Here is a 24,625-nt window from a genome sequence, read left to right as displayed (position 1 = left end):
GTGCACAATTCCAGATATTCCTGATTTCCAAAAGGCCACAATATGCATGTATCTTTCTCTACCTTTGCAGCGAGCTGCCCTGGTGTTGGACTACCTCTGGAATCAGCTGAATTGTCTTTTACTAAAAGAAAGAGCCATACAGATTCATTTCAGTGAATTAAAATTACATCAGAAAAGTGGATATTAAGGATCTAACATTATTTCAAATGTCGAATGTTTGTAGAAACTATGAAAGCTTCGTAAGTTGACCCGAGAGCTTACGAGAATACAAGCATTGAATCCTTCAGTTGCACTACCTACTTGACTTAAGTAGCTAAGGCAGCTCAGGAATGTCGATGATTGTCTTCTCGTAAGCTCTCAAGTCAACTTACAAAACTTTCATAGTTTCTACAAACATTCGGCTTTGAAATAATTCCGCTTTGCCAATGGAATTAAAAATTGTTTATTTCTGGAATTTTCCATTTAATATCTTTGGTCCAGAGTTCACTGCAGATAACTGAAACCACGGATAGCAAACCAGCGGATAAGGAGGGGGGAGGGACAATGGTAGTTTTACATATCACTAAATATAGTACAGAGACATTTCAGTCTTTGTACTATATTAGAACAACAATTATTGTAACTAGAGTCAACTGGGATGACACTTCATAATGAAAAAACACTTCCTTCCCACAGAATATGCTGCATGAATGAAAGCAAAACAGAGTTATTGTAGCACTAAACATAGTAACTAAATAAACACATGAAAAGAGTTATGTCCTATCATGCTCTTTTCAAATTTTCAGTTCCAAATATACGTATAACAACTGTTTATAATGCAGTCATTGGATACAGAAAGCATGCAATTTATGGAAAGAAAAAAAAATGAATGTGAGAATATATTAGGGATGTGCTAAAGCACTGAATATTTGGCCAAATCATAGTGAATTAAATTTTATAACAAATATTTAAAAAAAAAAATATATATATATATATATATACACACACATGCACATACATTCAAAATTGATAAAAATTTCGAATGAGTGTTTTTTTTGTTGTTGTTCAAAACGTTTGCTTATCCAATTTGATTTGCAATGTTTAAAATTCAATTAATTATGTTTTGGCCAAATTGCAGAATAAATAAAGATTAAAATACATGCCATAATATTCGGGGTGCTTAAGGGTCAAAGCTGTATAACTGAGAGGAGACCCACATAGCCTTTAAAGGAATGCGGAGAACCGACCAGGGCTTCTAACCTAATGTCCAATCTCACCTTCTCTTGGTGCACCCTGTTGGGTATCTACCTGGATACTGAACGAACGAGGATGGACTGGCAATTTGGGATTTAGTTGACCAAACTGTATTCTTATTGGTTAAACCAAAATAAAAAACGATGGTACAACATGACAAAATTTCATGCCGGCTGGGGGCGTCGCCCGGTTAAACAAGGCCCCCGTTGTTTTTGCCAGGGAACCAGGGCGAACAGCGAAAAGTCAGTTACTGGAACAAATCTGAAAACACACCCCAACTCAACATCACCAGAGTTAAAGATCAGTACTATCAACATAAGAAGCCTGAATGACAAAGAAATGGAGCTAGTGGAGGAATTAGATAAGTACCAGATCTACATAATAGGGGTAACTGAAACAAAAAAGACAAAAACTGGTGAGATCTTTCTGAGCAACAAATACAAAATGTTATACTTAGGCAATGACAATCAAGGAAAAGAAGGAGTAGTCACAGTATTCAACACTAAATACAAGGCTAATCTTCTTGAATGGCAGGCAGTCTCAAGTAGAGTGATGTGGGCAAATATGAAATTTGTGCCTATGGTCTCACAGAAGGTTCTACTAAGGTAGAAGTGGAGGAATTTTTTGATGCTTTAGAAAAAGCAACTGACACAATGAAAAAGGAAAAGTTGGTCCTTGTTGAGGATCTGAATAGCAGAGAATGAAATGATTGCCAGACATACAAAAATATTTTGAGAAAATTTGAAGAAAAAGCAAAGCTAATAATAATGTCCAATACCTGTTGGATTTCTGCTCAGGACATGGACTGGTTATTACTAACACCATGTTCCAACATAAAAATGTGCACAAATTCACATGGAGAGAAGAGGCAAGGAATAAGAAAAGTCTCATTGACTATGTTATTGTTGATAGTGATGTTTTCTCCCTGATGCAGGACACTAGAGTGTACAGAGGATTTGAAATTGGAAGCAATCACTATTTAGTCTTAAGCAGGATAAAATTGAATTTCATATTGAAAAGAATAACAAGTAAGAAAGTTTTAAAGCGAATAAAAGTCGAGCACCTCTCAGATGTGAACTGTAGACTAACATACACAAAGATTATAGAAGAAAAAATGAAAGAGTTTGAGAACAGGAATCAAACCTTGGAGATTCAGTGGCAAGCCCTGAAGAAAACACTGATTGATTCAGCCAGAGAGGTATGTGGTGAGGATAGAAAAATCAGGACTCCATGGTGGACATAGGAAGTTAAAGAGGCAGTGAAGGAAAAGAAGAAAGCATATCAAAAGTTCCTGGCAAATAAGTCAGCTTTTCCTCTTAGAGAATACAGAGACAAATGTAAGAAAGCGAAACATTGTGTAAAACTAGCTAAACAAAAGTCATGGGAGGACTTTGGCAAGAAAATAGAAAATAAATATCAAGAAGGTGGTAAGATATTCTGGAGGTTGTTGAAGAAGCTTAGAAATGAAGGAAAGATGCTGTAAAAGGAGTTAGAGATGAAAAAAGGTGACATGAAAAATGATGAAAAAGATATCCTTGAAGTATGGAGTAATTACTTTGAAAAACTGCTAAATGAAACAAGCAGTGATGACAGCACAGTGGTAAAAAACACTGACCAGGCATGCAGTCAGGAATACATATCAATACTTGAAGTAGAAAAAGCCATCAAAGACTTGAAATGTGGAAAGGCAGCAAGAGTCGATGATATTTGACCAGAAATGCTGAAGTATGGTGGTATAAAAGTCTTACAGTGGCTGCACTGCATAGTTCAGAAAGCCTGGCCAAAGGGACGAATTCCCAATGATTGGAGTTGAGCTCTAATAGTGCCCATATATAAAAAAGGAAATAAAATTGAATGTGAGAATTACAGAAGTATTTCCCTACTGAGTGTTCCTGGCAAGATCTATGCAAGTATAGTTGAGAAACGGTTGAGAAGAATTGTGGAAGAAAAGCTTGGTTAAGAACAAGCTGGGTTCAGGCCAAATAGAGGCTATCAGGATCAGATCTTCACTTTGCGACAAATAGTTGAGAAAGCATGGGAGTATAACAAAGATCTGTATTTAAGTTTAGTAGATCTGGAAAAGGCATATGACAAGGTGCCAAGAGAGAAGCTATTCAATATGCTACAGTTATATAGTGTCAATGGGGCATTATATCAAGAAACACTTAGTCTGTATTTGAGTTGTAAGTCGGCAGCTAGAATTGAAGGATGTACATTATCATCTCTGTTATTCATTATCTATATGGATCACATTATGAAGGAAAGTGGTATTAAACATGATATCAGAATTGGAGATGTTAATGTCTGCTCTTTGCTTTATGCGAACGATGTTATACTTCTGAATAAATCCACTACAAGTTTGCAAGATTCCCTGACTAAACTGAATAACTGTTGTAATAGATATGGTATGGTCAGCATTAAAAAGACAAAGACAATGAAAATAGGTAGAATTGTCGAAAATGTCAACTGTGTTGTTAACGGGGAACCTGTGGAACAAGTAAAACATTTCAGCTACTTAGGTATGATTTTTAGTGAAGATGGTAAATTAAATATGGAAATAGACAACAGAATCAACATAGCTGGTATGGTAGGAAGTCAATTGAATAAATTCATATGGAATAAGAGAGAAATTAGTCGGAACACTAAATTAGCTGTATACAAGACTGTGTTCAAACCAATTTTAACTTATGGATCTGAGAACTGAGTTAGAAGTAAAAACTTGACCAAAGGCTAGAGACTGCAGATATGAGAGTCCTGAGAAAGATTAGAGGCTTGAACAGATGGCATCAATGGCAATATCATATTAAAAACAAGGATGTTAGGAAAGAATTTGACATTGTCGGCATCCAGGAATGCGTTAGCAGAGCTAATCTCAGGTGGTATGGTCACTTAAACAGAATGGGCGAGGAAAGATTAGCTAAACAAGTGTTCTCTGCCAGGTTGGCAGGAAAACGACCCAGAGGAAGACCAAGATATAGGTGGATTGATACGGTACAATGTGCCTTAGACGATAGAAGTATAAGGTCTGATAATGATAATATTGGAGTCTTGATAAGTAATAGACTGATTTGGAGGAAAATTGTAAATAGGAAGTTAGTATTGATGTAAATTTTTCATGTAGTACTATCATATCCTGTACACCCCCTTGAGGGTACATGTCAGGAATTTGATGATGATGATGTAATAATATTCACTTAATCATGTATGCACAAATTTGGTCATCCTGGTTTCTTGGTGATCATATGGTGGTGGTGGTGGAGAGGATTCAGAGATGAGTGACCAAGCTGGTGACGGGTCTGTGGAATGGGATCATTCCACAGACCTGTTTTCTATAAGACTGATACAAAAGAAATTTTTTAATATGTGAGGGGGAAACAAGGATTTTGTCAAACATGATCTCCAAGAATTTTGCTTCTGGTGCAACTGGGATTAAAGTTTGTCCTAGTTTACTTAGCAACTCAACTATTTCTTTTGCTTCTGTCATATTCCCACCATCAGCAGCGATTAAAGTCATCCTTTCATAGTCATTCTTCCTCTTACTTGAAAATAAATAAATAAAAAAAAATGGATTTACTTTAGCCTGCTTAGCTAAGTTTCTCTCTGGTTTGGCTTTCTGACCATACTAATGATCCTTCTTGTCTGCACTTTGTACTGCTCATGAGTATGCTGATCATTTCTTTCTTTATATTCCCTGAACAATGTTTTTTTTTTTTTCAGCTCTTGTTTTATCTCTGTTCATCCACTTAATTCCCACTTGATTTATCCTCCTGACCATGGGTATGCAGTCTGATACTACTCCTCTCAAACAATCCCTGACCACTCCCATATATATTACTGACATTCTTTCCTTTTAGCTTCTCAAGCCATAGCAGTGCTCTAAGATGCTTCCTGAATCTGTCATAATTACTAGCTTTATAATTCAATAAAAAATTCCACATGTTTAGCAACCTTCCAGAACAAGACTGCATGGTCATTCTTCCCAATGGAGGTAGAGTATCAACTTTGGTTATGGATACATTTTCTGATGCTGTTACCAGATCCAGCACTCAAACCTCCTCTCTGACATGCTCTTTCAGTTAATTATCCTTTAGCAACACTAAAAATTTCACTTCCATTTTTTCATGCACTCTTTCCTTCCTCCAATCTATGTATCCCTATAGCTGAAATTCCCATTAATAATTGTCGGCTGCACTCATTGTGCTAATCTGCTGATGCATGGTATCCACATCTTCCATGGTCTAGCAAAAAAGTAATCAGATTTTTTTTTATTGTGACAATTGGCAGCACTATTGACTCAACAATGACATAATATTTTTAACTAAGTAATTTAAGGAAATTACAATGTCACTAGGATATACATTAAAATAAATTTTAATATACTTCAATATTTCGGCAACGTCACGTTGCCATTTTCAAGAAACTTAAGAACAAGACACATGCATGCAGGCACAACAAACAGTAAATGAAGAAGAAGCAGGAAGCTATTATTTCTCCTAAGGTCCTGATGGTGCCTCCTAGCCGGCAATGTTGGTATTCTTGGGCGAATGGGCTGAAGGTCTTCTGATGTAGGTTTCCCAAATTTGAGGCAGTCTCATGCAGCCAAATTTGTTGAGGTTTGGATTGTTTCTTAGGGCTGAAGCTGATTCCATGAAAAGCCTTTCATATTTGTATTTACTACGGTGTACTATTGTGGCTTTCTTCCACCATATTCTATGGCAGGTATCCAGCGCATGGTCAGCAAGACCAGAGTGGCTGTACTGGTGAAACCGGATGTAGTCCTTGTGTTCTGAAATTCTGATATTGGCTGTCCTGCCTGTTTGGCCAAAGTAGGATAGCTTACAGCTGCAAGGGACATGGTATACACCAGGTAGGTCTGGGGGGGGTTGGTCTTTAGTAGAGCGGATAAGGGTTGCCAATTTTTTATATGGTCTGTAACAAGAAGTTAAGTCATGTTTTTTTTTAAATTTTTGTAATTTTTTCTGCCTGTATGGGTTTTCTCAGTCTTTAGACAAGACTGAGAAAAACAAGTAACCTTAGTTTTCTCAGTCTATAGAAAACCTACCCATCAGGCTGGTGGGTGAGTAGTGTGTCTAAGAAAGGAAGGCAGTTGTTTTTTTCCTCTTCCAGGGTGAATTTGATTCTGGGGTGTTGTTTGTTTATATGTGTTAGGAAGGAGAGGAGTGCATCAGAGCCATGTGGCCAAATAGCAAACACATCATCCACATAGCGAAGCCAAATGGTTGGTTTTTTGTGGGGCAGAGTTTAAGGCTTTCTCTTCAAAAGTCTCCATATAAAAGTTGGCCAAGGGTGGGGAGAATGGAGAACCCATGGCTGTCCCCTCTATTTGTTTGTAGAATTTTCCTTGCCAAACAAAATAGCCTGAGTTCATTGTGAACTGAAAAAGGGCTGTGATATCGAGAGGAAATTTAGCTTGGATTGGCTTTAAGGATTCTTTGAGTGGGATCTGAGGTGCCTCGGATATAGGGTATGGTGATAGATTTAGAGTAATCCTTGTTGTGAGGGGGGGGGGGGGGTTGTGGTTTATTGGTTTCAATATTTTTTGGATTTTTTTTGGGGGGGGGGGTTGGCTGAGAAAGTGTTGAGAATGTGGTTTAGTTCTGTGGTTAGGGCACTGTCATTTGAACAGATAAGTTTAGCCCTGTTGTGTAGTGTCTTAATGACTCCATATTGTTGCAAGGAGGGATGCTGGGATTGTTGGTGAATGTATCTGCCTGTATGGGTTTTCTCAGTCTTTAGACAAGACTGAGAAAAACAAGTAACCTTGGTTTTCTCAGTCTATAGAAAATCCACCCATCAGGCTGGCGGGTGAGTAGTGTGTCTAAGAAAGGAAGGCAGTTGTTTTTTTCCTCTTCCAGGGTGAATTTGATTCTGGGGTGTTGGTTGTTTATATGTGTTAGGAAAGAGAGGAGTGCATCAGAGCCATGTGGCCAAATAGCAAACACATCATCCACATAGCGAAGCCAAATGGTTGGTTTTTTTGTGGGGCAGAGTTTAAGGCTTTCTCTTCAAAAGTCTCCATATAAAAGTTGGCCAAGGGTGGGGAGAGTGGAGAACCCATGGCTGTCCCCTCTATTTGTTTGTAGAATTTTCCTTGCCAAACAAAATAGCCTGAGTTCATTGTGAACTGAAAAAGGGCTGTGATATCGAGAGGAAATTTAGCTTGGATTAGCTTTAAGGATTCTTTGAGTGGGACATTTGTGAATAAGAAGGAGACATCAAAACTGACCATTATGTCAGTGTGTTTGAGCGTAAGGTTTTCTATGCTGGCTTTGAAGTGGGCTGAGTTTTTTATGTGTGAAGGTGTGTTGCCAGTATAGTGTGAGAGAGCTTTGGCCAAATGTTTAGCTAGTTTGTATGTGGGGGAATCAATGCCATCCACTATGGGACGTAATGGCACATTTTCCTTATGTATTTTTGGGAGTCCATAAATACGGGGGGGGGGGGGGGGGGATGGAGTTAAATAGTTTTAATTTGTTAGTGATTTCCACAGGCCAAGAAGTGACCTTCTTAAGGAGCCTGTGGAGTTTTCTAATTTGTGAGTTGGTGGGATTGTACACGATAGGGAGGTAAGTAGCCCGATCTAACAATAAAGCTTTCAGCTTACCTGTGTAATCCTTTTGGTTAAGCAATACTGTGACGTTCCCTTTATCAGCTTTGGTGATTATTATTTTCTTGTTTTTCTTTAATTCCAGTAGAGATTTAATTTCCTTACTGGGCATGTTGGCTTTTGGTGGTTTAGCTTTGGTCAGAACACAAGCTACATCCAGTCTAATATCTTTGGCGACGTGGTTTAGAAGGTGTCGTATCCCGCGTTCAATTCTCATCATAATATCTTCCGCAGGTATTCTTCTGGGCGCAATGGCGAAGTTGTGGCCACGTGCGAGGGCATCGAGTGCTTCAGGTTTTACATTAATCGACGAATGACATAATATGTTAGAATGATACCCACTCTTTCCGTCAGTGCACACCATTCCTCCTGCACAATCTTCTCACTGACTCATTGGCAATCTTGTAGTACTGTGATGGTGTCCTGTACAAACCCTTCAGGGTACATATCAAGAATCTTAAATGATAATGAAGTAACAATTTTTGAAGACCAGGAAAATGCTGCAAATTTGGTTAAAAAAATCAGTGTAAAATGAAAGAAAACTATCAGATGGAAAAAAGAATCTGAAAGTGAAGGTTATCATATTTTTCAATTATCAGTCACCCAAGTGAATCATCACATAACAAACTAAAATAACCAATGTAAGCAAATTTGCTACAATTAATGAAACAATTATTGAAAACAAACAGAAAAAACTAATTTTTGCATCTGCATGTATGTTGCCAATGTTTTGGACCTAGTACAGTATATTAAAATATACTTAATTATAAGGTTTTTTATGTGATATCAATAATTTTTTTCATGACAAAGTTGAGATATAGCTTCATTAAGTTACATTTTATATAAAAAGATCAATGAAGAAATATTCCTATATAATTACGTGACACCTCCAAAGTGTCTGAGGACTCATCACAGGAGGACACTACATTTCACTCTTTCTCTCTCTCTCTATATATATATATTCATACTTATGTATATATTTTCCTATTCATATCTGACTATGTTGTTGTGATGTTGATGGTGATTATGATATGACTATGGTATTGTGTGAATACCATAGTCATAATGGTTTCTCCCATGATGAGTCTTTTGAACTCCATGGAGATACCTGTATAATAATTGTAATAATAACATTAATAATAATAATAATAATATTTAACATAACAACATACAACATTATATTTAAGTAACTTAATGGGTGCACCTTTTTGGACAACTCGTATAGCAGAGTATATAAGTTCTTTTCGCTATACCCTTTGGTATTAATAATTTGGTCTAGCTACTCACTGATGAAGCCTCAATAAAGACTGAAACCGGTCTGGGTAGTGACCTCCCTACCATAATGTAATAACAGCATACATTTCCTAGGAAATGTGTTTTTACATTATGGTAAATACCAAAGAATAGTGATCAGAACTTTCCTCACCTTTGCAACAAGTTGCCCGTGTTTGTACTACGTTCTAGGACTACTTGCATTCAGCTCACGCTAGTATTCGCCGATACTTTTATAGTTTTTTTATACTATATTCGGCATGAAATTCTCTGATTCCAATCTTTGAGTTTCTTATTCGGTTTTAAAACAATGTGGGATCTAATATCCCCTTAATTTAATTAATGTTTATATCACCGAAATGAAGCCTGTTGGCTCTTTATATTTAAATAATAACAAGCGTTCTATGTAATAAAATATATAGCACAAATTACCTGACATTGGTGTATGAGCTGAAAGAGTTCTTTTAATTTTTCTTGAACAACAGTAGCATCTCCATCCTTCTGCATTTTTACTTCAGAAATAATAAATGCTGTATACAGATTATACCAGTGGTCTGTTATTGTTGAAGTTTCAGCAATTTTTTCAGATAGCGTTCAGATGTAATATAACCTACCCAAAGAACAGAGCTCCAAGATATGAGAACTATTACTGCCAGAATCTAAAAGTTTATATCAACAATATTAATTAACAAAACAACAGTTTTAATTATCAAATTTACTGTAATATATATCTATATAAGAAGAGCAAAGTACAGTATGTCCTTGATTTACATTGGGATTAGGTTCCTGGAAATACCAGTACACTGTATCAGAAAAAAATTATACATTATAATGTATTCTAATGAAATGCGTTCTAGGTGTGTGAAAATTGAGACTCATACAATAATACAAAAATTTTTATCTTTTAAACATAAACATTATATATCATCATCAACCGTTCTCAATCGACCGCTGGATGAAGGCCTTTCCAAGATTTCTCCACGTGGTCTATCTTCAGCTGCTTGTTGCCATGCTACTCCAATATGTTTCCCAATTTCATCTCTTCATCAGCTAAATAGTTGTCCCCTAGGTCTTTTACAGTTTCTGGGAGTCCAGTTTATTATTTCTGTAGTTCATCGTTGGTCAGATCGTCTAGCAATATAGCCTGCTCATTTCCACTTTAGAATTTTCACCCAGATAATGGTGTCTTCCACTCTTGTCATTCCTCTTATTTACATATTCTGTTTCTTATCACTTCTAGTAATTTCCATCATGCATCTCTCCATGCTTCTCTGAGTGGTCTCTAGCCATTATTCTCTCTCTCTCTCTGGGTAAAGGTCCAAGTCTGATCCATAGATAATAGTTGGTAGGATGCACTGGTTAAGCATTTCTTTTTAGACATAAGGCTAAGATGCTCTTAAAGATATTATGGTTTTTACCAAATGCACTCCATGACAGTTTCACACGTGTCTATTTCTCCCTGGATTCTACCATCATTCATAAGCTTTTAACCTAAGTAAATGCAGTTTATTCACATTTTCCAATATTACATCTTCAGCATATATATCTGATTTATCTATGAAGTTGTTGGACATTACATTAGTCTCTGCAAGTTCATCTTCAGTCTCACCTCTTTATTTTTGTGTGCTAGTTCCCAAATCATGTTTTGTAATTCAGATAGAGTATTGGGGGGGGGGGGAGTTTTTCCACTTGGTTATACTATAAATTAAAGATGCCAAAATATTATATTCTTGGTTTCATCCTCTATCCAAGTGTAAGCAAAGTTTGAACTTCACAACTGGGCTACTTGTATATAGAGGCTAATGACTTCACGCCAATTGCCTTAGTATCCCATAATGCAACACATATCCTTACAGACATTTATAATGCTAATATAATGGGAAGGGCCACTACCCAGACTGGTTTTGATCTTTATTGAAGTCTTATCAGTGGCAGCAAGACCCAGAAGTGATACCAAGGTTGAATGAAGTAATGCAAAAATCATATTTTCCATGTACAAACAGTAAAAAAGGTGTCTCATCTTATTACTAAAATACTCTGGATTAGAGAAAGATGTTGAAAGTTTTTCTACTTGGATATACTATAAATTAAAGATGCTAAAAAATTATATTCTTGGTTTCTATATACACAAGTAGCTCAGTCGTGAAATGACTTCACATGCAAACTTTATTTGCTATGAAACCAAGAATATAATTTCTTGGTATCTTTAATTTATAAAACAAACAAAAAAATCACATTTATTTGATAACAATACCTGTAAAATATATAGGCATTACAAATGAGAGGAAGGTCACAGATGTGGAGAATGGATTAGTTGGTGGCTCTTAAGATTTCTTTTTAAAATAAGAAAGGAGGAGCATTTCTTCATACCTCCTTTTCTGAAAACAATAACAGATTTCACCACTGCAATAACTCCTCTTCTAATAGAACTGCTTCATTCCCCATACAGGAATGTCACCAAATCTATGAAGTACCCATCAATCCCAGCCAGAATTGCTACAAGTCATTATAGGTTTTTATAGACCATAAAATTGGCTATTCTGCTGCTGTAACAGATTCAATTGCTATGCAGCCAAATCTTTCAGGTCCTCATATATCTGAGCACTCCAACAACTCAGTCACATCATTAGGTTCAACAATGTCAAACCATATCTACTAACCATAGCAATTGCTGTAATTTCTTTAATCTGTGGCACTTCTTCAAATCACCTGAAATCATGTACATTCAGGCCACACTCCATTCATACAAGCTGATGTCATCTCTTTTCAAGAGTACTGATGATACCTTCCAGAATATCATGTCCTCCAATATTCTTTGACAGACATATTGCAGTTGTCCATTTCACATAACATCTCCCTAAATGTCTGCAGAATACGGTAGGCTTTAAATTTGCTATGATGTCCTAACCCATTATTTGCATTGCAAAAGGAAGGTGATATTTGGGAGTGCTATTTTATGGTCTATGAGTAACTTGAAGTGCTCAAGATACTCCCTGCTGCTTCTTCATCATCTGTTATTTTTATATTGTAAATTTGAATTCCCTGCTTTAAATTAGCAACCCCGCCTTTGCTTGCTATGAAAGTTTTGTTGGCACCTTTCATTTCATCAAACAAATTCTGCTTTATCACAATGCATTGTGTGTGAGAGGAATGTTTCCTTCTTTTAAATCAGCAACTCGCAATGAGAGTAACTGTTCCATTATTCCAATCACAGGACCATGTGAGTACCTAAGAATATCAAAGATCTAAGAGTATTGAAGAGCAGTTTTCCTTGTTGCAGTTACCATTGTTTTAAATTTTATCAGCATTTTTCGTGATATTGTTGTCATAGTGAGGGGAGGGGGGAATGCGCTATGTAGCTCCCTACAAACAGCAGAAAGTAAATGTTTCATTGCATGGTCTTTTATACCATGTAAATCTATATGTTAGAAGAAAAGATAAAATTATTACAAAAATGGAGGGTAGGCAATCACATCCTAATGTGTGTAGAGAGCTACATATCACCCTCTCCACTATAACCATATCATAAAAATGCTGATAAAATTAAAAAGGCAAAACTTCTACAATTCTTAAATACTCATGTGGTCCTGTGATTAGAAAAATGGAACAGTTTCACTGAAAGTGTTATTTGTAATAAAGCAAAGACATTTTCATCAGAAGTTGCACTTCCACTCTTAAAACTACAAGATGGCAGTTTTATTTTTTTATTTTAAAGACAGCAATAAAAAGACAAAGGCACTAGGCAGAAACATTGAAAACATCAAATGCGTGAAAAGGCTTATGTGTTCAGAGTACACGTAATTTATTTTCATGGTATTGATGACAACACAAAATAATAAGAAAATAATATTAACTTATTTGTTGATATTTCACTGGTATTATATCCAGCATCTTCAGAGCACAAAAACAGTTTGTTACAGTATGCGAAACAACAACATGGTATAACAGTGGGACTAGTTTAAAAAAAATTGTAATGGACAACACAAGGAACTAAATTGAGAGACAGTCATTTTAAGATCTCATTAATATTTGCTTTCTCTCTTTTTCCAACACAGATGATACCTAATTAGGACTTTAGTTCCTTGTGTTGTGCGTTACAATTTTTTTAAAATTAGTCCCACTGTTATACCAAATTGTTGTTGTTTTGTGTACTGTGACAAAGTGTTTTTGTGCTCTGAAGATGCTGGATATAATACCAGCAAATAAGTTAATAAATATATTATTTTCTTATCATTCTGTGTTGTCATCAATACTGTGAAAATAAATAATATTGAAAACATCAACTGTATTGAATGGTGAGCCTATAGAAAAAGTAAAACATTTCAGCAATTCAGACACAGTTTTTAGTACAGATGGCAAATTAAATATGGAAAGAGACAATAGAATTAGTAAAGCTGGTATGGTAGAAAGTCAGCTGAATAAATTTATATCGAATAAAAAAGAAATGTCAAAACACTACATTAGCTGTATACAAGACAGTGTTTTAACTTATAGATCTGAGAGCTAGGTTAGAAATAAAACACTTGATCAAAAGATTGGATACCTCTGATATGAGAGGTCTGAAAAAGATTAGTGGAGTGAACAGATGGCATCAATGGCAGTATCACATTAAAAATGAGGATATTAGGAAAGAACTTGCCATTCAGGAATGTCTTAGCAGTGCTAATCTCGGGTGTACGATCACTTAAGTAGAATGGGAGAGGTAAGATTATCAAAACAAGTGTTCTTTGCCAAGTTGGCAGGAAAATGACCAGAAGAAGACCAAGATGTAGATAAATTGACATACCAAAAAATGCTTTAAAAGACAGAAATATAAATTGGATATGTTGGAGTCTTGACGGATAACAGATTAATTTGGAGGAAAGTCGTTGATTGGAAGTTAGTAATGGTGTAACTTTTTCATGTAGTACTATCATAATTATCCTGTACATCTACTGAGGGTACATATCAGGAATTTGATGATGAAGGAAAAGTTTATTTTTAAAAAAAGCATAATATTAGAGTGCAGAATAAATCTCAATCATGTAGCATATTATAAAAACAGTATACACTATATTTCTGAAAATTTTTCATGTGGCTCCTCTAATTACAAATCAATACAACATAGTAATGCTTATTTTCTTAAGGAGCATCTCTGTGTTTTGTACACACACAGGCTTTTTTCCCCTGTGATTTTAATGAATAAAAATATTTGATATAAATAATGCATATTCAGACACATTACCTTGGGATAGATCTTGAGTACTTCATATTCTTGTTTTGCTAACCTGAAAGTTTACTTGGAACATAAACTGAGATAATACATCACTGATAAGTATAGAATCATTTTGAGAATGATTTTTGTTTTTATTTTTTATTTTTATTTTTTTTACAGTTTGGTTAATTCCCTTGTAATTAATTTCTTATGGATGTTATACTTTATTATCTCGGTTTATGCTCCAAGTAAACTTTCGAGTTAGCAAAACAAGAACATGAAGTACTCCAGGTTTACCCTAAGGTAATGTGTCTGAATATGCATCTATCCATCTTCAAGGCCCACCTTTCCTAATTGGGTTGTGGGGGCAGTGGCTGCAAAAGGAACTTCCAATGGTCATGATCCTCTGCCACCAAGCTCAGGTGTCCTGTGGGACTCCCAGACATGTCCACCCAAGGTTCTGGATATACTCTATCCAGCGAGTCCTTGGTCTTCCACGTGGCCTCCCACCCGATGGCTTGGCAAAGAGGGCCTGCTGGGGGAGCCTCTCTTGTGTCATTCTGACCAGGTGCCTGTACCATTGTAACTGTGATCTCTCGACATGGAGAAGCAGCGGTTGGGTATTGAGGGTTTCCCCGAATTGCAGAGCTTCTGACTTTGTGGAGTCTTGTCAGCCCCGCAATCCCTCACAGGAACCTCATTTCAGCCGCTTGGATTTATGTCTGCTGAATATGCATTATGTCATAATATTTTTATTCATTAAAATCACAGGAAAAAGGCAGTGCATTCAAAACACAGGGAGTGCTCCTTAAGAAAATAACCATTACTATGTTATATTAAACAAGTTGTCATTAGTAGTATAGTCTTCAAGTTTGCTGAATTTCACAATGAGAAAGCAGGTGATTATAATAGTCTTAGATGTCAACTTCGGGAAGTTTCATGGAGGGAGGAATTGGAAGGCCGGGATATCATTAGTGCGTGGGAAATTGTGAAAGAATATTTGTTAGCAGCAATGGTAAGTTGTATACCACGAGTGAAGAAGAGGACACAATTTGGAGTAAAGTGGATGACAAACAATATTAAACAGGAATTGCATGCGAAAAAGAGGCTATGGAAGAGATATAAGGAGACAGGTGAAGAGAAGATGCGTGAAGAATATAAGACATAGGCCAGAAGAGTGACTAGTGTGGTAAGGAAGGTGAAATGGAATATGAGAGGAGATTGGCCCTAAGATCCAAAGAAAATCCTACGGAATTTTTTAGCTATGTGGCCAGTAGGAGGAGAAATGACTGTGAAGAATGATATTGTGGGATAAAAATGGGAATAGTGACTGATGCAGAGGACATAGTGGAATTGTTCAATGACCACTTTATTGGAGTATTTCATCCTGGAGGAGTCAGTTTTAATGCTAGAGGGATAGGGCAGGTTCGAGGTTTAGAGGTACAGGAGGAGAGTGTGTTTCAGATACTGAGTACTCTGGATGTCAGTAAAGCTTTGGGACTGGATGGTATTTCACCACGAGTTTTGAGAGAATGTGCTAGAGAACTGACAGTGCCTTTAACCTGGCTTTTCAATGAAAGTCTGGCTGCGGGAAAGGTGCCCAGGTGGTAACAGACTGGAAGTGTCTAATTATAGGCCAGTTTGTGTGTCATCAGTAGTTGTTAAGATCTTGGAGAAAGTAGTGAGGGACCGTATACAGCATTGGGCAGATGAGGGTAATGTTATCTGTGAGAATCAACATGGATTTGTGAAAGGGCACTGCTAGCCTTTTATAATAAAGTTACAAGAGCATTAGATGAAGGAAAGGCATATACTACAATTTTCTTAGACTTAGCGAAGGCATATGACAGGGTGCCACATGATAAGCTGATATTTAAGTTACAGCACATGGGTCTGGATGTCAGATTGGTCAACTGGATTCAGGATTGGCTGTCTGATAGGTATCAGAGAGTTGTGTATGGTGGAGCAGTTTCAAGGAGGCAGATGGTTACAAGTGGGGTCCCACAGGGCTCAGTACTAGGACCTATATTGTTTAACCTTTATATCAATGGCATTGCCAGTGGATTGCAAGGGGATGTTCAGTTGTGTGCGGATGATGAGAAGCTGGGAAGGATTATTAGTAATAGTGCAGATGTGGTAGCCCTGCAAGAGGATTTGAATAAGCTAGATAGATGGGCAAATGAATGGGGGTCAGTTTAATGCAGCAAAATGTAAGGTCTTGAGGTTTGGGAAACATCGATGGGATGCTGCATGCTCTATGGGAGGAGTTATACTGGAGGAAGTAGGGGAGACAAGAGATCTGGGGTTGATGATTGAATACTGCAGTACTGAAGGTAACACAGAGGATTGCTGCAATTATGAGAAGGACACTGACCTGCAGAGATAAAAGGGTTATCATTCTGTTGTATAAGTCTCTGATCAGACCACACTTAGACTATTGTTCTCAGATTTGGTCCCCAGGATTTGAAGGGGATAAATTAACTGTGGAAAGGGTACAAAGGCAGATAACAAAGATGGTTTCAGGACTGTACAATAATAGTTATGAGGATCGGCTGAGGAAATGTGGACTGCAGAGTTTGATGAATAGAAGAAGGAGAGGTGATATGATTGAGACTTTTAAACTGTTGAGAGGTGGTTACAGGGTTGACACTGGGGAGTTCTTTCCCTTGGTTGAACAGTGGGAAGGAGTGATGACAAGAGGCCATCCCTGGAAGTTACAAAAGGAAACTGTGAGCAAGAGGGTGAGGAGTGGTTTCTTTGCATGGAGGGTGGTTGAATCGTGGAATGCATTGCCTGATGGAGTGGTGAGAGCGAGAACGGTCAATGAGTTTAAGGAGTGGTATGATAGACTTTGTGTTTCTTAGGGGGGACCTCCCCTCGATGAGTCTTGACAGACTTTATGTTCTTAGGAAGGACCTCCCACGATGAGTCTTTTGATTCCATAGAGGCCTGAATAATATTAATAATAATAATAATAGTAGTATTTAGGCTTACGTGCAAGTTTACACTCCTAATACAATTTAATGGAATAATTACAGCACAAAGAGAAATAATTAAACAGTAGGTCTAATCAATTCAATAGGTCTAAATTATCTACTAATATGGCCATTAGCCCTGTTCAAGTTGAGCTCTCCTCTGTTCTCAACCTCAAATTTTGGAGTATTCTGTTTGATATTTTTGAGAAATCTGCTTGTAAAGAACATAATTTTAACATTGACATTATTAATTTTAAACATGTTAAAAATTTAAATAATCTTTACAGTTATTCTTCTCAGTCACAAAGTCATTCACTACAAGTTGTCATTAACCTGTCATCAAAAAGACAATGAAACAGCCATTAGCGTGCTTAGCCTTGGTCACAACTTTGCCATAGTGCCTCAGCAAGTTTCCAGAAATCATTGGCATATAGAGCATGGCATGCACAACAACATCAGGTTTGATAGCTAACATCTAATCACAAACATTGTCATCAAAAAAGAAATCTCTCCAATAATCAGCTCCATGCACTATATAAACTCAGCAAAGACAAGAACATAATCATTACTAGAGCTGATAAAGGTGATGCTACTGCTGTCCTCAAATCCAGTGATTATAATTAGAAAATTAGAATGTACCACTTAGAGATTGCATTACTTTTAACAGCTAGATTATGATCCCACCAAGTCTCAGAAAAAAACATTAAAAAGATTTCCAAAAAAAGTCACACCATGGCCTCCTGATGTTAAAAAACAAACCTTTTAGTCCTCCCCCTCCCCACCCCTACTACTAGGATATAGAGGATGCCAAAAATTCACGAACCTAATTAGCCTCTCCATCCCACAGTAGATGCTACTAACTCCACTCCTCTTTTAAATTAGCCAAAAAGTTACCTAAATCTTTAATTCCACTTACTGGCCACACTTCTTCTTATACAAAAAATTCCATGCATTTCAAATCCTTAATCCAGGAAGCATCGGATCTTGGGGTTATGATGGATTGAAATTTGAGGAGTATTTTACAAAGGTCATTATGACAACTCAGAGGATTGCTGCAATATTAAAACAAACAATCAGCAGAGATAAAATGATAATGATTCTACTGTATAAGGCCCTGATCAGACTACATCTGGACTACCGTGCTTAAATCTGGTCACCAGGGTTTAAAAGGGAATGAAGATACTTTGGAAAGGGTACAGAGATGGTTGAAAAAAAAGATTTGAGGACTGTGGAATGTTAGCTATAAGGATAGATTGAAGTCATGTAATCTGCAGAGTTTGGTTGATAGATGGCAAAGGGGTGATATAATTGAGATGTTTAAGCTCTCAAGAGATATTTACCGGATAGACATGAGAGATTTTTCAGATAGTGGAAAATAAGGAAGGGGAAAGAACTATAGACCATCCCTGAAAATTGCACAAAGAAGCGGTGAATAAGAGGATGAGAATTATATTTTTTATGTGGAGGGTGATGGGTAAGTGAAATGCATTGCCTGAGTATGTTGTGAATGCTAACAGTGTGAATAAGTTTCGGTGTGATAGATATGTTACAGATAGGAGAGATTTTCATTAAGTCTGTGGACTATTGTAATGTATGTATACTTATTTCATTGTAATGTAATATAATGTATACACTACTTGGAAAGAAGTCAATGGACACCATAGTGTACAGAACAAACAGCCATTGTGCCCACCTTAATAAGATGTAGGGTCCCTTTCGATGTGATGCCTACAACAATCCCATGGGGCACACTTTCCATTAAGTGTACAATAGCGATCAATGGGAATTTTGGACCATTCTTCCTGTAGGCATGTAATGAGGTCCTGGACTGTTGTGGGGGCAGACATCCCTTGACTTCACCCAACACTACAGTTCATACCACACATGTTCAATAGGGTTGAGATCAGGGCTCTTATGGAGGCTGGTCAAGTGTGGTGATATTCGTGTCCACAAAACCATGAAGTTACAGCAGCAGCCTTATGACACAGTGCATTGTCTTGATGAAAGAGACAATTGCCAGTTCCATAGAAATGCCACAAAGTAGAATGCATTGCATTGTTCAGATACCTCTCAGAGTTCAATGTTTGTGGCATCACAAACAGATCCAAGGTCAAACCAGGTAAAACAAGAACATACCACCATGCCTCCACCTCCGAATTTCATAGATGGAGTTACATACTCTGGTAAGAGACGTTCGCATCCACTACACCCTGATGATGCTGCATGTTGGTTCAGGTAATATAAGGCTTGCATATTGCAGTCCTACCATGGAAAGCCATGTAGTGAGCCTCAGTTCTGAATGTTTTTGTACAGATTCATGTTCCAGTCAATGTCTGGAACTCTACATTCAATGTGTCAGCCTACAAATGGTGGTTTTTACATATTATCCTTCGTAGCATCCTGCAGTCACATTCAGTGAGTGTGGTGTCCACTGCACTCCCTGCGCTTCCATCTCAGTATGATTATCAATGATTGTTGACCTGAGATAGCCCAATTTGCCAAATAGATAGTCTGCAACACAGCATCCTATCTCTTTCAAGCTCTGTCAGTTCCCTTCTTGCAGCCATTTCACTCCATTGGCTTGGGAGCATCATATTTCTCCAATTTATACCAGCTACAAACAAGTGACTTGTTACATGGCATGATGCCAACTTAAACCAACCTAATCTTAATAAATATGGTTGTATTACCAAGATTTGGGAAACTAATTCTTAGGCCTCCAACCTAACATCCAAGGCTAGCCAACAGCACCCATAGAGGATGCCACTTATAAAACTTTAGTCTTCATACAGTCTAATTTCATTTCTTCCACTTATTGTTTGTGTGTGTTATTAAATTTTAACACTGTATTCCTGAAGATGTCTCTGTGACAGAAACGAAATATTGAAATGAAATGATTAAATTTATTATTATATAACACCTTCAAGAAGTCAAAGATTCATCATGGGAGGACACACACTACAACTCTCCATCTTCTTCCTTACTTAATCCTCCAAACTACACGAGAGTGATTATGAGAGTTTTAAAATAAATTCCCCAATTAAGTATAGAGCCACTACATAGTAATCTGAGACACAATGCTCAGTCTATCCAGTAGAGCTGTGCAGCGACTTTCTTTGGTGGCAGCAGCATAGAACAGAATTTTCCAGATAGAAACTAAGAAAATTACTAGAAATTAGCATAAATTAAACCACTGCAAATCAGGGGCCTATTGTATTTCACAAAAACTAGAAATATCAAGATATCAAGTAGATATAGAAATATCAAGTACAAAGAACAGCCTATACTTTGCAAAATGAAAGCTCAATCAACTGCATATGATGCTGCAAATGAAAAATGAATATAATTTTTTGAATTGGCAAAATTTATACCTACAGTAATATCTCAATTTACATACAATTGACTTATATGAATTCACATTACTATGATTTTTGTGATTTTTTAGAAATTTCCACTTTGGCTAGCATGTGACAATTGCACGTACATGAAAGTTTGTATGCGTTTATGTGAGTCTTCATCCTTGGTCAGAGCAATTTCTATGCTACTTATCTAAAGATTTTAATCTACTCGTTTTGTAGATTGCTTCCTTTTCTTTTTCTTTTGTTCACATATTTTCTTTTCTTTTTTCTTCAAATTTAGTGAATTCAACAATATGAGCTGTAATAAATCTTCAAAGAAAATAAAAGTTTGTACCTTAGAAGTAAAGTTTACTATAGTGATATGAGAGCAGAGAAAAAAATTAAGGGTATAAAATCAGTGCCTGGTCTTAGTAAATTAGCACTTTTTACCATCAGAGAACAATATTAAAATTTTTAAAGAACTATGTAAAAGTACCACATATAGGAGATCAAATTTTGTTATCTGACCAGTGGTTATAAAAAAAAAAAAATGGAAGGGAAATAGGATTAGTAGAACATTGCAGATGGACTGGAAAATGATGTTAAATATCTACTCTTCATATTTTAACAGGCTCAGTGGAACACAGACGAATGACAGATGTCATTTCCAGAAACAGAATCCATAGAGCTACCCGTAAAAAAAAAAAAAAAAACATAAAAACAAAAACAAATCACTTATGAGACAGTGGTTGGGGTGAGTCTGTAAGAGAAGGATGGTCAATTAGCCAAACTGCTCTCTTCTAAACAGTATCAAGAAATATTATAATACAGCTATATCGCCTGCTTCAGTTTAGGAGTACCCCTGTTTAAATGTCATTGGCTATTTACTCATGGGTTCTTAGGGCATTATGAGTGTAGATGTACTAAAAAGTATATGTAGCTTAAGGAATAGAAATTGCACATACCTTTTTCTGGGTGTTGTGGCTTTTCCTCTGTCTGCGATGTCGAGAACTGCAGAGTGTGTGTGTGGGGGGGGGTAGGCAGTTTGGTAGAATAAGTTAGAAAAACCCGGGTTTTTTTCGTAATATGTAGAAACATATACTTTTATATAGGGTGGGGAAAAAGTGAAAGGGTTAATTTTTTAAAATAGGGAGGGGGAAGGGGAAAGGTGGTTGACGGGGTGTGGACCGTTTCGACTATTCGTGGTCATCATCGGAACATATTGGGCTATGTTTCTACATATTACGAAAAAAACCCGGGTTTTTCTAACTTATTCTACCAAACTGCCTACCCCCCCCCCCCCACACACACTCTGCAGTTCTCGACATCGCAGACAGAGGAAAAGCCACAACACCCAGAAAAAGGTATGTGCAATTTCTATTCCTTAAGCTACATATACTTTTTAGTACATCTACACTCATAATGCCCTAAGAACCCATGAGTAAATAGCCAATGACATTTAAACAGGGGTACTCCTAAACTGAAGCAGGCGATATAGCTGTATTATAATATTTTATAATGAGGAGTAACATGGGAGTTTTCCCAGAAATAATATACATAAGTATCAAGAAATTTTTGTGACACGACAACAGCATTCCAAGGTTGGAGCAGATCTTAGATATGTAGTGGGTTAGAAGCTGAACAAATGAAGAAAGTATCTTGAGCAGAAAAGTAGGCCAAATAATTTCTTAAGAGGGGAGCTATAGATATGCATCTGTATCAGCAAAAAGCCAAAAATAAATATCAATCCAAGAAGAGAGAGAGAGATCTATTCTTGCTGGTGAGGTCATTATCAAAGGGAAGGCAATTTATTTATTTATTTATTTTATTATTATTATTTTTCATTTTTTTTTTTGAGAAAAACTAGACCATGTTTTAGTAGCACTAAAGATGACTAAGTTATTCTCATCCCATTGAAGAATGGTATGAATACTGTGTTTCAGACACCAGGCTTAAAAAACCTTGAAGCCTAGGATATGATAGAGAAGTGTGAACAGACTTCCACTCATAACTTCCAGGGATGATCCCTTATCCTTGCTCTGCTACATGAAAGAACTTCCTATGTTAACCTTGTAACTGCCTACGACAGTAGTTTTAAATGTCTCAATCATATCACCTCTCCTTCTATCTACCTGCAGGAGCCATGAGAGCTCCCCCAGGACCTCCACTTGTAACCTACTTCCTTGATACCACTCCCTCATACACATCTCTAAAATATCTAACACACAGCCAATTCCCATTCTAATTCACTAATATCTAAACCCATATACTGTAACTTAAATATCAGATTATCATGTGGCATCCTGTCAAATGGCATTATATGCCTTTCTTTCATTAACTGCTGTTGTCACTTTACTATAAAACACAATTAGATTATAAAAACAAGAGTGCCCTTTAACAAATGATCCTCACAGATAACATTACCTTCATCAGCCCAAATCTGTATACGATCTCTACACTAATTTCTCTAAAATCTTAACTACTAGAAGAAATACAAACTGATCTACAATTTCACACTTTCATTCTACCACCACCTTTAAGCAACAGCACTATCTTACCCTCATTTCACTAATTGGACACCTTTCCTATAGCCAGACTCTCATTGGAAACCCAAGTCAACAGAGCTGTTCCTTAGCACATTCTTTTAAACAGTTGACAAAATCCTATAAAGTTATATTGCCTTATCGACATCCAGAGTACTTGGTATTTTTTGTAACACATACTCTCCTATTGTACTTCCAAACCTTGAAACCTCTCCATCCATCTAACACTAAAACCTTCTTTCCTAGGATGAAATACCCCAATAAAGTGATCAAACAAATTTTTTTCTTCCAATATTTCTTCACTTCACTCTACCCCGATTTTCATTTAACACTGGCATTCCTTCCATAATCATTTCTTCTCCTAATGGCCACATAACAAAAGAATTCCCTTGGATTTTTCTTGGATCTCAGAGCTGTTCTCTTCTCATATTCAAGTTCTGCCTTTCTCACCATGCTAGTCACTTTCCTGGCCTGAGTCATATTCCTCGTGCAACTGCTTACCATCCCACTCATTCTTTTCCATACCCCCCTCCTCTTTTCCATCTGCAGTTCTCATTCGATATCATTTGTCATCCATTTTACATCAAATTGTGTTCTCTTTTTCATTCAAGGTATACAACTTGCTATTGCTGCTAATAAATATTTTTCCACTAGTTCCCATGCAAGGTGATATTTCTCCCTTCCAATCTTCCACCCATGGAATTGCTCCAAGTTGATCTCTAAAATTATTATAATTACCTGCCTTATAATTCATATCAATTCCTTTCTTCTTGATACTTCTGCATGTCTTTTCATCCCACAAGTCAAGACTACATGGTCCCTCTCTCCAACTGGGGTCAGGGATGACATTTCAGTTACAATCAGGTCAACTGATGCTAGGACCAAATCCAAGACTCATGTTCCTTTTACTACATGTTGCCTGAAGCCTTTGTTCCTTCCCAATTATAGAGATTCCATTCCTTTACTACTGCATGCTGTTTCCCCCAATTTATACCGCTGTAGTTAAAATCTCCCATAATGATCACTCGTTTTACACTTGCCAAACTCAACTGAGGAAACATTTCCTGTTCTTTGAACTTTGTATTCCCTGGCTACAGCAACTTCAGGCTAAATATTCTGTCCTGCCCACCCACACATTATACCATATAATAAATATAAATTATACAGATGATATAATGTATACAATCTATGATGAAATATAAAAAAAAAAATATATATATATATATATATATGTGTGTGTGTGTGTGTGTGTGTGTAGAAAGCATTTTACCTTGGGTATAATAAATGTTAAAGATACCAAGCTATTTTAAACCTGGTTTTACTCCATTTCCCAAGTAAGCAAACAGAGAAATAAGTCAAGTTTGCACCTGCAAGTGTTGCAAGTCTAGCTGAGGGTCAGCTATATATATATATATATATATAATCCACTGGAATGTACATGA

General features: G+C 36.7%; 1 protein-coding gene across 2 annotated transcripts in view; it reads right to left on the bottom strand.

The window, feature by feature from the left end:
* Positions 1-24,625, bottom strand: part of Sgf29 (SAGA-associated factor 29) — a 124,728-nt gene that overhangs the window by 84,070 nt on the left and 16,033 nt on the right. Inside the window, exon 2 of one of the 2 annotated variants that reach the window (XM_090415646.1) lies at positions 9,566-9,792. In XM_090415646.1, coding sequence (XP_090271772.1) covers positions 9,566-9,640 — 75 coding nt within the window. In that variant the 5' untranslated portion in view covers positions 9,641-9,792. The remainder of the gene's footprint in view (positions 1-9,565; positions 9,793-24,625) is intronic. The other variant, XM_090415647.1, reaches the window with a different exon arrangement.

Source organism: Typopeltis vanoorti, chromosome 3, assembly GCF_054136105.1.
Source record: "Typopeltis vanoorti isolate ZY-2024b chromosome 3, IOZ_Tvanoo_1.0, whole genome shotgun sequence".
Taxonomy (NCBI): Eukaryota; Metazoa; Arthropoda; class Arachnida; order Uropygi; family Thelyphonidae; genus Typopeltis; species Typopeltis vanoorti.
The sequence above is the reverse complement of the archived record's forward strand: the minus strand, read 5'-3'. Positions and strand labels throughout refer to the sequence as shown.